This window comes from Pholcus phalangioides, unplaced genomic scaffold, assembly GCF_987345545.1.
Source record: "Pholcus phalangioides strain wild (caught in Gottingen) unplaced genomic scaffold, Ppha-v1.0 ptg000007l_1, whole genome shotgun sequence".
NCBI lineage: Eukaryota > Metazoa > Arthropoda > Arachnida > Araneae > Pholcidae > Pholcus > Pholcus phalangioides.
The window spans coordinates 34,758,947-34,771,799 of record NW_028301600.1 but is presented as its reverse complement, the minus strand read 5'-3'; the positions used below and the strand labels follow the sequence as shown (position 1 = coordinate 34,771,799).

Genomic DNA, 12,853 nt, shown 5'->3' with positions numbered 1-12,853 from the left:
CCTGCTGGGAATGGCACCGGATAGCGGAGAGTGGCATCCTCCTCGGATAAGTCGCCATCTGGTGGCATTGTCAGCAATTTTGAGCTTTGGCTTGAGTTAGGTCTGACCGTTCATGTACGGTCCCGCTCAGTGCACACGAGCTCCAAGGAAAGATTGAGATGTTCGTTTCTACTGCAGCCTAGTGGTCTAGGACGTTCACCCGGAAAGTGAAAGGACGTGGATTCGATTCCCCGCAGGGGCAGTTGAATTTTCTCTTTCCTAAATATATCTTTGCTGAGGGTTCGCATCAGCCAGCTGTTAAAAACCTTTTTATGGATAGCGGAGAGTGACATCATCCTCGGACTCACATGCTTGTACCCTGTTTTTGTCGCTGGCATACTAGTTTTGGTCAGTCTGAGACCACTCGCTGTCTGAGCAGAGGCGAATTTATAATTTTGCGAATTTCGGCGCCCATTACACAAATTTTCTTCACCACTCATTCTTCAAATTTGCTGCCTTAGACTATAATGCCCGTTAAGCTCCTCTGTAAATACGTGTCTGCACACGACTTCATACTTTTGAGCGTTGTGTGATGTTGAGAAATCTTGAGGAAAAAGGCAGAGCTTGGGATATAAGTAATACCAAAAACAAGAATGCACTCATCTGAAGGAGCAAGTGTGGGTTTTGATGCCCTCATTTAGTAATTTTTCATAAACGGTCAATTGAGAGTAAATTAAGACCGGTTTCTGACTTGTCCGATACCTGGCGCAACCACAGAAACGGCTTTAAAAATAATTTTATTTATAAAAGTCGGCTCGTTATACTTCCTCTTTACAGGATAAGTGTCAGTAATGATGACTCTCCTCAACAAGATCTGTAATGTGAATTGAGTTACGTGGCATAATATAAGAACGTTAAAGTGATTGTAGACCAACAAACGGTACAATCTTTTTTTTAAAGCGGCATGTATGGTCACACTTATTCCGCTTGGTAAACAATTGTGTGGATCTTTTCCGGGGTCTCCTAAGATAAAACCCTGTCAGCCTCCCGCAAGAGTCTTCTTTAGGGGCGGCAGGTAAACTCCAGCCTCTGAGGTTATGCGTGGTCCACCCATACATGCACTATTCGTTTCACTGCATGTTACGTTAAGCATTAGTGCTACGAAAACTAATTTTTTTTTTTTTTTTTTTTTTTGTGTTTTTCAATGTAAATATCCTAAGTTTCAGATATTTAAAGACATTTTAAGATTTCGGTTCAATTGGCTGGATTCCACTGGGAATTTGAGTTTTCGGCACAAACGTTCATCACAAAACGATAAATTTTCTTTAGTCAAACGTGGTTTTGCCCATTTTCCATATACATATTGGAAGTAAATGAATTAAATTGCGAGAACTTGAGTGTATTATACGTACACATATACACACACACACAGAGTATATATATATATGCGTGGTTCTTATCTAAAGTTGTCCCAATTCACATCTTATTCTGATTTAAGAATCAAACTCGAACCTATCTTCTCTGAAACAAGGAAGGAAAACAGTTCTTGAACAAACTTCCCGAAAATTCCATCAGCACACACGAACTTTTATATTTTCGGAACAAGGACTTTCCTCTCTATCTTCCCGCCATCCATCGGGCATTATTTTCCCACCATCTCATAGAATTAATTCTTCCTTCATAAATTTTCGTCTACTCACGCAACTTACGCGAAAGATTTTAAAAATTTCCTTTTCCATCTTTCCAAGAAAGTGTGTGCAAGCTGGTAAATTTAATTTTATTTTGTCTTTCAAACGTCTAATTTATCCAGAAAATCTGACGTACTTTGCTTTTGGGGTAATTCCGTTGCCGTGGACCCTATGATTAAAATAGATTGCTTCTCTTCAAGAAACCCCACCTAGAAATTCAAGAAATATTTTATCACTGTAAAAGCTTTTAATTTTGGGATGTCGAAACTTTTTTCCATTTTAGTTATTTCCTAGATTAAGAAAAAAAATCGATTTTTTTATATAAGTGCTCTTACTCATTTTTATCCTAACTGTACTCGTCATTTTTGGCGTGAATACGTCTTTCAATTCATCTGACGGTACTGGATACATTCGTAAAATGTTGCGTGACGAAATGTTTAAAACGCTCATATATCAAGGAGTATTCAGAATATATCAGTGTTTTTTTATGTCTGTGGGTAGATCTCGTTAAGGCAAATCCAATCATACCACTCTGGTTTTATTATCTCCTCCGGTATGTGTGCGCAACAGGTTCGCGGCTCGCTTTTGTATCGAAATTGTTTTACGCTATGACATGCAAGCGGTATCCGGGCTATTAGGCCATGGTCTCTAAGACATTTTTTCCTAACGTTTCACCCACATCTGTGGCAAGCATCTTCTGAGGTTAGACTGACATAGCTCTCCGCGACAAGCGGGAAAGGCTTTGTACATCAAGTGTCATCGACTTGTTCTCTATATGCACTTCTGAGGCTTGATCGGCAGCGGAAGAACCATATTGGCTTTCTTGTGTCGTTGTTTTACGCTATATCTCGGAAATTTAACAACACAAATAGACAACAATGGTATCATCTGTTAGATATATTAAGACAAATCTGATTATATCCATTTCGTTAAGTCGGTACTTACCACGCTGTTTAAGGCACGAAGAACGTATTCACGTCGAAACTTGCAGCCGTGTCTATGACACCGCATACCCTAATTTTTTTTTTTTTTTCTTTCAACTATCGTATAAAAACGCGTTTTATGGAATACCGTATTTTTCACCATCATAAAATTATGTTAGTAAGCGAGGCTGACAATATTTAATCGAGAAAAACGAAGACCTCTTGAGAATGAAAAAATATGAGACATCGTCATGTCTCGCTAAAAATTTTGCCAAAAGTAGAAAAAAGATGCCAATTATGACTAAAATCGTTAAAAAGTTGCCGATAAAGTTACTTAGATCACGTGATATTTTCCTATTCAGGTCATCAAACTTATAAAGTAGCATAAATACAAACTTATCGAAGATTATCAACATAGGTGACTTTCTTAGACGCTAATGGGAGAAAAGAAATGTAGAAAATGAATCGATTTTTTTTCTTCCATGGGGTGAGTATATTTAATTAAAAAAATCGTTGGCACGACTGAAAATGACATGAGTATGGGCTGACTGTATTTTACTCAGGAAAATACTGAAAATACACATGCTACATATGGAACACTCCAAAAAATTCTAGCCGAAAAAGTTCCCAAATGAAAAAAAAATTGCTAATTATGGCTGAAGAATTGCCACACCGTGAGATGAATATCCATACTTATAGTCATAATTATAGTAATGTTTCGTAAATAATGAGGATTATCTTTATCAATGATTTGTGCTAAGATTAAAAATTCGATTGAGTTTTGTTGCAAATGCCCCAAAAAACAGGGTATGGCCGAAAGTGAGGAAAATATGAAAATGTCTCGTAAAATAGGGGCCATATGGTCTAGCTTTTGTTCTTTCTTTTAGCCGAATTCAGTGCATTTTCCCATGCGAACAGTATTTTCAATATCGTATAACATTCAGATAGTTAAAACTACCGTCCATGTCACTATGCTGCTTATAAACATTATCAAGAGGATTTCTTTTCAACAACATTAAGGAAAACACTCTGGATGACCCGTATGTACCGGGACATTCCCGTATTTTAGACTTTTTTTCAATCATAATTTGCAGTTTCACTTTTTTTTAGCATCAATTTCGGTAACAATCGGTGATGTCCCGCTTTTGGGATCCCAAATACCCATATTTTTCTTGAGGAAATATTGTCATCCTACTCCCGATGCGACTGTTTGCGAATACCTTACATGTAATTTTTTCTTGGAGGTTGCTTTTTTTTCAAAAACAAGAACGTTTTTAGAGAGATAGATGGCTTTTTTCTCAGCCCAAGATATCAAGGAAACATTTTATTTTCTGGATATTATGCTGAGGTGAACTCGGAAAGAAAAGCCATCTTGTCTCCGCCGGGACTCTTTCCGAGTTCACCTCAGCCTAATATCCAGAAAATAAAATGTTTCCGGGGGCCAATTCCTGACGGAAAAGCTGGGGCAAAAAAATAGGAGGGTTGATATCAGGCAGGGACGTTAGTATAAAATATTTCTTTCATAGGGGGACGTTTGGCATTTCGGGGAGCCTATTAAATGATAGAACAATACACTCGACCATGCTATTCTACATATATCAGTCATTTTCTCAAATTTCGATGGGCGAACCTAGGGTCCCCTCTGTCTCTAGGGTTTTTGGTTTAGGAAAAACATCAGTAGCATTTAAGACACTCTAAGTTAGTTGTTAATCAATGTTTCTTCCATGCACAGTAATGTTGGTCTTACCGAGGGTGAAACAACTGGTCCCAAACTCATATTGATAAACCTTACATTGATACGAGTAGGTGGAAAATTTATTGTCACTTGATCAGTGCAGTCTTAACGCATAGCACAGCTTGGGGCCTCAGGTGCATAAGGCTGGGCCGTCTTAAGAGCATCATGGACCCCTGGCCAAGTAATTTTTCTGAAGTCCCACCTGGCAAATTTTCGAAAAATTCAACCCCTTCTCATTGTTCTGAGGCCCCTATTCTCTTGAAACCTTCGGGCCGTGCCCGGTTGGGCCCATACGTTAAGACGGCACTGGCATAAGGGGGCCCCGGGCGTGATAGTGTGATTGGGTGCTAGGACTTTCGAGAGAAAGCATAGAAATTTATAAGCAGGTACATTCAGCTAATTAGGGCCCCAGAGCCCCAGAATATCACTTTGCCCGACGACTCATGGTGTTGTCAACTCGGCCCTGTACTTGCTTAGTCGTAATGAGTGATAAAAGAGGGGGGGTTTACGTCACTCTCTCGGGGGAATTCCCGACAAATTTCCAGGTGAACACAAATATCAATTTTTCTCCCCTTTGGCCTACCGTTCTTTTTACTTTCTCCCGTGTAGTAGATACTTTTCTTTCTTTTACCTTATTCCAAATCAAATCGTTTGATTTTTCTCCTCGAAACAAAAGGGGAGAAAAATCACCATTTCTGCCTTCATTTCACCAAGAACTCTACTAATATTGAGGAATTACGTTCGTCATCATCCAAAGTGGTTGAAAGTAAGGCAGCGCTCATAGTGGAGTGACGAGGTATGAGTTACAGGAATTGTGACTGGGAAGACAAAAATGCATGGGGGTGGAGAAAGATGTTCACACATATTAAAGGAGGAAGAGGATTCAGAAAATGACCGGAGAGGTTCTGAAATTTAAGGGTGTGGTGGTGGTGATGATGATGATGATCCCTCCGTAGAGGAGGGAAAGAAAACAAGGGAGAAACGGATCAATCAGCAGATCGAGGTGCAAACAAACAGGTATGTTCAAGTCGCGCACCTCGTTGAGTGGCCAAATTTTCGTCCAGTATAAATTCACTGAAAAAATCAATTCAATACGTATAAAGGCGCGTATACACTAGCGCGCAGATCATGCAATGAAAGCATTCGCAATTGGTTGTTCAGTAATTTTTACGGTGTTGCGAACGATTCTTGAGCTGTTTTCACAGGACCCACCTGGAATCGGTTGTTTCAACGAACACAAATGAAAGAAAGGAACACAAAGGAAGTTTGCGTACCAACGAGCGGATTAGAACCGTTTCAGGGGGTCGTGTATTGCAGGATCGCCGTACTAGTGTATACGCGCCTTACAGGATCTTGCTTCCTGATGAGGGTCAAAGACTCTGGGTAAGACGGGGAGCCACGAGAAAAAAATATGGTTCAAAGGGGGCCATGGGCAAAAAAAGGTTAAGAAACACTGATCTAGTTGCTCTCTCCTTTGCATCCCTCCAACCAAATCTATATCTTTCTGAAGATAGGGTCTCCAAAAAATCGTACGACATACTCTAGACCAGGACAAACTAAACTTCGAAAAAGCGGAAGTATGGCTCTAGAGCCCCCGTTTACGTGGTAAACAGAAAAGGGGTGGGCTTAAAACCCGCTTCAAGGATTTTCCCCAAAACCCGTTTACATGAACCGGCAACGCCGTGGGGTTCAACGCCACGCCTCGCCATTCCCAATTAACTTTAACCCCACTTCACAGATGTCGTCATAGGTCATGCAATTCACTGCGCAAAGGCTTATAGGGAAAGAAGTTACGCTCCTCAAGGATTCCCGACACAGAGAAGGGACAATTTCTACTTTCAATTTCATTCCCTACAAGGGAAAAAAGTCGTCAAGCCGAGTGCCAGCACTCCCAATGCTACCACAATATTGCTCATGTAAACGGGGGGAGACCTTCTTAAGGGGGCAAACAAACCGAACTGCTGAATCAAGCAGAGCATTCTATTTCCTCTTTTGACTACAGTCAACGAGAATTCCCATATCTCGGATCCAAATGCACCCAGAATCCTAAGAGAAGTATATATAGCCGAAGATGATGTCACTCTCTCCGCTAGACATGAATGACATATGAAAGTTTTTAACAGATAACTGATGCGAAGATATATTTAGGAAAGAAAAAAAATTAAACAGCGGGGAATCGAACCCACGTACTTTCACTTCCCAAGTGAACGCCCTAGACCACTAGACTAGAGGTAACGAATACCTCGATCTTTCCTTGGAGCCCGTGTGCGCTGTACGTGTGTGTGTACATGGACGGTCCGAAAGAAAGAGATTCGTTGCCTCTGTAGTCTACGGCATTCACCCGGAAAGTGAAAGGACGTAAGTTCGATTCTCCGCAGGGGCAGTTGAATTTTCTCTTTCCTAAATATATCTTTGCTGAGGGTTCGCATCATCCAGCTGTTAAAAACCTTCGTATGGATAGCGGAGAGTGGTATCATCCTCGGATAGGTCGCCATCTGGTGCATTGTCAGGAATTGTGAACTTTGACCCGAGTTAGGTACGACCATCCATGTGCGGTTCCGTTCATTGCACGCGAGTTCCAAGGAAAGATCGAGATATTCGTTGCCTCTGTAGTCTAGTGCGTTCACCTGGAAAGTGAAAGGAAGTGGGTTCGATTCCCCACAGGACAGTTGAATTTTCTCTCCTTCCTAAATATATCTTCGCATCAGCTATCTGTTAAAAACCTTCATATGGATAGCAGAGAGTGACATCATCTTCCGCGATATATACTTCTCTAAGGTTAAGGTGGCCCTGATAAAGCATAAAGCAGAGTCAAAACAGCAGGGCGAACGGCTCTAGACGAAATTTTCACCAGTATGAATTATTGTTTCGGCACATAAGCCACATCAGTAAAATAGTAGCTAGCATAGTCGGAGATGGAAGCAGGGCCGTCTTAAGAGCATCATGGACCCCCGGGCCAATTAGTTTTTCGAAGGCCCTACCTGGTAAACTCTAGCAAATTTTAATCAGATCTAATTTTTATGAGGCCCCCGGCCGTGCACGGGTGGGCCCATGCGTTAAGATGGCACTGTCTGGTCAGTATTGTTGGGGGGCAAGATGATGATGTCAACTTATATATACACATATACATTAGACTAGTCGACTTCATCTTTGACGCTGGGGAGGGGGCAATGACCCCCATGCCCCCCGTATCTCCGCCCATGGTAGCTGTGCCCAGCTAGATGAAATTTATCAAAAATTACAGTTGCTTCTGTGAATCATTCCCTTTAATGCATTCACAATTTAAATTTCACAGGCAAAACATTTTTTTTTTAAATTTTTTTGCAATTATTTTTTTCCCTTTTACCCCTTAGTTGGCACCCCTCCTTTTGCAGCCGCTATAACAGCCCAGAGCTGCTCCTGAATATCCTGAATGAGAATTTTTATGATCTCATTTTTCCAATGAGTACACGTGCATGTATATCCAAAGTATGGAATGTATGATATGAAATTAAATGACAACATTATTATATGAGAGAAAAAAGAAATCAAAATGAAAAAGTTGTCCTTATATATAAATGAATTGGGTTTTACTAAATAAGAATTTTATGAAGGTAAAAGTGCCAATAACTCTGCTGTACAAAGTTCATGTAGATTTTTCACAATGTAGCAGTAACACTCTAAAATACAGATGCATATCACATTTCATAACTGATGAATTTTATAACAACATGATTAAAATAATTATCGGTGTAGATAATATTCATGCATGTGTAAAAGACATTCAATGTGTAACTCATTTTCTTAAAACATTTTAGCTATTAAAGTATGAAAATATATCTGATGTTAGTCAGAAATCATTAAATAACTCAGGTTCAATAGGTTCAAAGCTTATGTCATACTAATGAAATAAAAAGTGAAGTCTCTCGCTACTTAATATTGTTCTGTTTCAGTAATGCATAAAATATCCTACATTACAGGGTTCTCAAACTGTGCCCCGCGGAGCCCTGGTGAACCTCCAACCTTTGTCAGGTTGGACTAATGAAGGTTTTTAAAGAGACACTTTGTTAAACTGCTCTAGGGAGCCACAGATAAGTGATGATTAGGGAAAGAGGCACTGCGGGTGGAAAAAGTTTGAGAACCCCTGCCCTACATTATAAAAATAGGATTTAGGAGAAAATATAATTAAGAGCTTCTTATGTGCAATAACTGTGAAACTCTTCAAAAGACCATTCCATGAGCTTATATACATATAACAAAAGACACATCTCTGATGAAGAAAAACAATAACATCTGTTATAGAAAAAATTTACAAACACATGAAGCAAGAACATTTTAGAACATTTTTCAAAGCTTCTTCAACAAAGTAACTTTTCCCCCATCAAATTTTTCTTTCAAAAAGACGACAGCACATATTATATACAGTTTAAAACAATTAAGTTCAGAGAACCTTGAAATGATCATAAAATGAGATCATAAGATCTGCATTATAGGTGGAGATAGACTTGGAAGTCTGGGGGGCACAATGATGATGATGATGTCAACTCATATATGCATATATACATTAGATCAGTCGACGCCATATATGATGCTGGGGGTTCAATGCCCCCACCCCCCCCTTCCCGTATCTCCGCCTATAATCTGCATAGAACTAAAATAAACACAACAATTTTAAAAAAATACAAGTTGAGTGAGTGAGTGAGAGAGAAAAAATGATAGTTAAATTTCATTTAAATCGTATAAATGTGGTAATAAAATAATCATATTGAAAAAATAAAATGTTGAACAAAAAGAGATTTAAATCAAATGATCATCATCCATTCTGTGTCTTGCTTTCTAAAATACTCTGGAGAAATGAAGTAAGGATAGGTGGCTTTGAGAAATAAGAATAAAAAATATTTATTTTGCTAACTTTAAATAATTGTAAATAACCATAATTCATAATGTCTAAATATATTAGGGTAAAAAAAATTACCCTTGGAAAGTCAACACCATATGCAGGAAAAAAGAAAGATATGACTCGATATTTGATTTTAAAAAAAAGATTGTTGACATTCTAGTCAATATCTCATTGGATATTTTTTCCCACTTCGCTAACTCTATTGGACACAATTTGTCTGCTGAAGTCACATCATAAACTAGTGTTTCACATAATACATTTTATATTTCAACTGATGAAGAGTCATAAATAAAGAAAAGTGGGGTAAATATAATAGCTATCCATACTTAGAATAAGACAAACCATAAATATATTTTATGGGCATTGTGTAATATTTTATCATGTATATATATTGCTTCTAGTTCTTATAATTGCATTTCTGATTGGGTTGGCTTCTTTTTCTCAGCCACCTCGTTGGGCATTTTGCCTGTTGTGGCCTTGTATTTGTATAAACTGAACTTAACTGAGTGAAAAAGTTAAATTTTCTCGTAGTTATAGAGAAAAAAATAACTCTGAATGCTATTGGCAATCAGCATTAAAAGAAATTTCTTATATTTATCACACTTAAATTTTTGTATCATTTTCATTCCCAAAGGTATGAAAGCAGTTTTTTTCCTTTTTGAGTTTTTAAACAATTCAAATTTACATGAGTATAAAAATACTGTATGTTTTGCATAGCAAGACTTATTTAAGTTATTAAGCTGATATGATCATGATGATTTTTTCGGCATTTCACTTTCTCTAGCGATAGGCAGATGCAATGGATTGATGCAATTTCACCAGAAAAATGAAAATAACTTTCACAATTTCCAGACAAATGGCCATGAATGTCTTATATCCTTAACGTTTGCATTGCATCATGCTTCTAAGACTTCAAAGAAATTGATACTTTCTTCAAAAATGAGATTGTGATGGTATATCGGCTGGTATATCTGGTTGATGAATTTCATTAAAAAATTTTAAATGATCTAAATTGGATAGCTTTTTTTACTATTTATTTAAAAATCTATATTAAACCTTTGTCCAGAGCAATATAGAAAACAGAATGGAAGTTTACACATCCATAATGCAATAAATAACTCATATAGTTAACAAAAACTGTTTCTCATCCTGCTAAATTAGAACACATAAATTATCAAATATACATTTTAAAAGTTCTAGAATCATTTTGAAGCATGTAAAGTTTACTGTTGAGTCCCTCTTTTTTGGAATGATCAAATGGATATTGGATTATCAGCTTCACTGCAAATACTGAAATCATAGTTAAGCTAATAGTAAAAATTAGATATCATAAATATGAGGAGCGTTTATCAGCCATAAAAATAATGTGCTTATACATAATGTGTTTTTATACAAAATGCTTTTGAGAATCACCGGACTATAATAAATGTTGTTGCAAAAATATGCACAGTTAGGAATTATTTCTTTCATATTCTTTCACACTGGTTTCAATAATAGAATGCTTGAAAAATCTTACGGGGGTATTTGTATAAGTTTAACATGTATATACACATATTTCTGGTGCAAATTAAAGGATTTTACATCCTGTGTCAATTCTGCTGGTTAAAAATGATTTTTTAGTTATTATCTTATAATATCTAAAGACTTCTTGAAGCAAGGCCGTAACTAGGATGGGGAAACCAGGGTACTTCCCCGGCACCAAACCGAATGGGATCTGACAGAAAATTTTGTTCACATTTATTTTGTATATTTTTTTCTTTAAAGGGCCCCAAGAAAAATGTCTGCCCCGGGGCCCCAAGAAGGTACGCTACGGCCCTGTCTTGAAGGGTATCTATCAAATGGTTACCTATTGACACTTAGCATTTTTTTAAATTCCATAAGATTGTACAGCATAACATCTGATTTACCATAAGTGTACAATTATACAAACCAAACACAAGAGCATTTCAATAAAGGTATCATACGGAAAAAATAACTGATTTCATTGCATATGACAGTTTACTCAAAGAATATTTTTGGAGCACAAGTTGGTTGTAGATTTCAATTTGTACTCAATGTTTCCATGACTGTACTGGTTAACATCATCAGATGTTCATAGCTCTTGAAGTATAAGATCAGCAAACACCACCTGATGGTGTAAACCACTAGAGCTGAGTGCAAACATTAACTTAAAATGACCTTGTAGCCTTTAAAAATTTTATTAGCTGATCAGATACTTGGTCATATTCCTCATTGGTTTTTCCAGGAAAATATTTTAATAGGTTTTAGTTAATTGACTTATGATAAATATTGTATACAGAATCTTTGATGTCATGATGGGCATTATTCTTATTAGGTGTCATGTCATCCAGTCGTATTATATATACTTTTTTTCTTTGAGATATGTCAAATATTTGAGATTACAGAATCCAGATAAATTTATTCCAGTTAGTGGAACATGTTTTGTTTTTGTAAATCTTTCTTTAACTTTCAGCCTGTATTTGTTACATTTAAATGGAAGAAAGAAAATTCAACATCAGAATAGAATATACAACACCATAATAACATCATTACAAGAACTATATGCAAGTGCAACGCTTATCTTGTATTAAGAAAGTGATTATTTCAGCAATCAGTGAATCACAGTCAACTACAATAAGTAAAAACTCCAATAAATTCCATTAAAAATAATGAATGAAAGTGGAAATATAACTCTTGAATATTTGTCTATCATATTAACATCTTTTATCTTTGGTATAGCGATACGTAAAGCACTGGCTCCTCTTCTGATGCTTTGTAAAACTCTTGGTCTTCTTGGAACACTACTATATTCTGAGCGACTTTTTCTACTGTAAGAACGTGGAGAGTAAGGCACTCTTGGTCCCATGTTACTCATTCTGAATGATGGTGGAAACCGAGCTTCACTTGTGTGAGATGAAGACACTGAGGACTTCTTATGTCTATTTCGAAGGCATGGAATTGGAGACATCCGAATATCTTGAAGTTCAATTATCTCTTCATTCTGAAAGATTTTGGTTATTTAGAATATTTATACTTAATTTATAACATGTTATGGTGTAATCCTGGATGTCAGTCAAAACTGTAAACTCTATAATTTATTGAATTAAACTGATAAAACTCAAGAGACCAGAGAAACATATCATAATAAAGCAGTTATTATTATAGAAAGAATATATAAACACAATGGAGATTGCATCAGGACTTAATCCAGTAGCACAAAGATATAGGTCTATATCTTAACAAAACTCTCCTCTGTTTTGCACAGTGTCATACCCTTTGTTCGTAAAAAAGCGTGTTTGTTCATTACAACCCCTTTGGTTCACAGCTAAAGTGTGTAATCTTTATCTTGAAAAGAGAAGGGTGTGTGTAGCCTTTATCTTGGAAAGAGAAGGGTGTGTGTAGCCTTTATCTTGAAAAGCAAAGGGTGCGTGTAGTCTTTATCTTGAAAAGAGAAGGGCATTCAGAGAATGCAAAAGTGGGAGAAGGAAAAAGGGCATGGAAGAAAGTGATAAGGGCATGGAAGAAAGTGATAAGGGATAGTAAAAGAGAAGTTGAATCTAGGTTGGCAGATAACATTGGTTCTGACCCAAAATCATTTTTCAGGTACATCAATAATGGATGTAAGGGGACAGTTATCGTCCTCCTCAAA

At 37.2% G+C, this 12,853-nt stretch overlaps 1 protein-coding gene across 1 annotated transcript in view; it reads right to left on the bottom strand.

Annotated features, from left to right (window-relative positions):
* Positions 1–7,893: 7,893 nt before the first annotated feature.
* LOC149085226 (gamma-aminobutyric acid receptor subunit beta-like) overlaps positions 7,894–12,853 on the bottom strand; it is a 37,578-nt gene continuing 32,618 nt past the window's right edge. Inside the window, exon 9 of the mRNA XM_089233103.1 lies at positions 7,894–12,205. Within this exon, the coding sequence (XP_089089229.1) occupies positions 11,834–12,205 (372 nt within the window). The 3' untranslated portion in view covers positions 7,894–11,833. The remainder of the gene's footprint in view (positions 12,206–12,853) is intronic.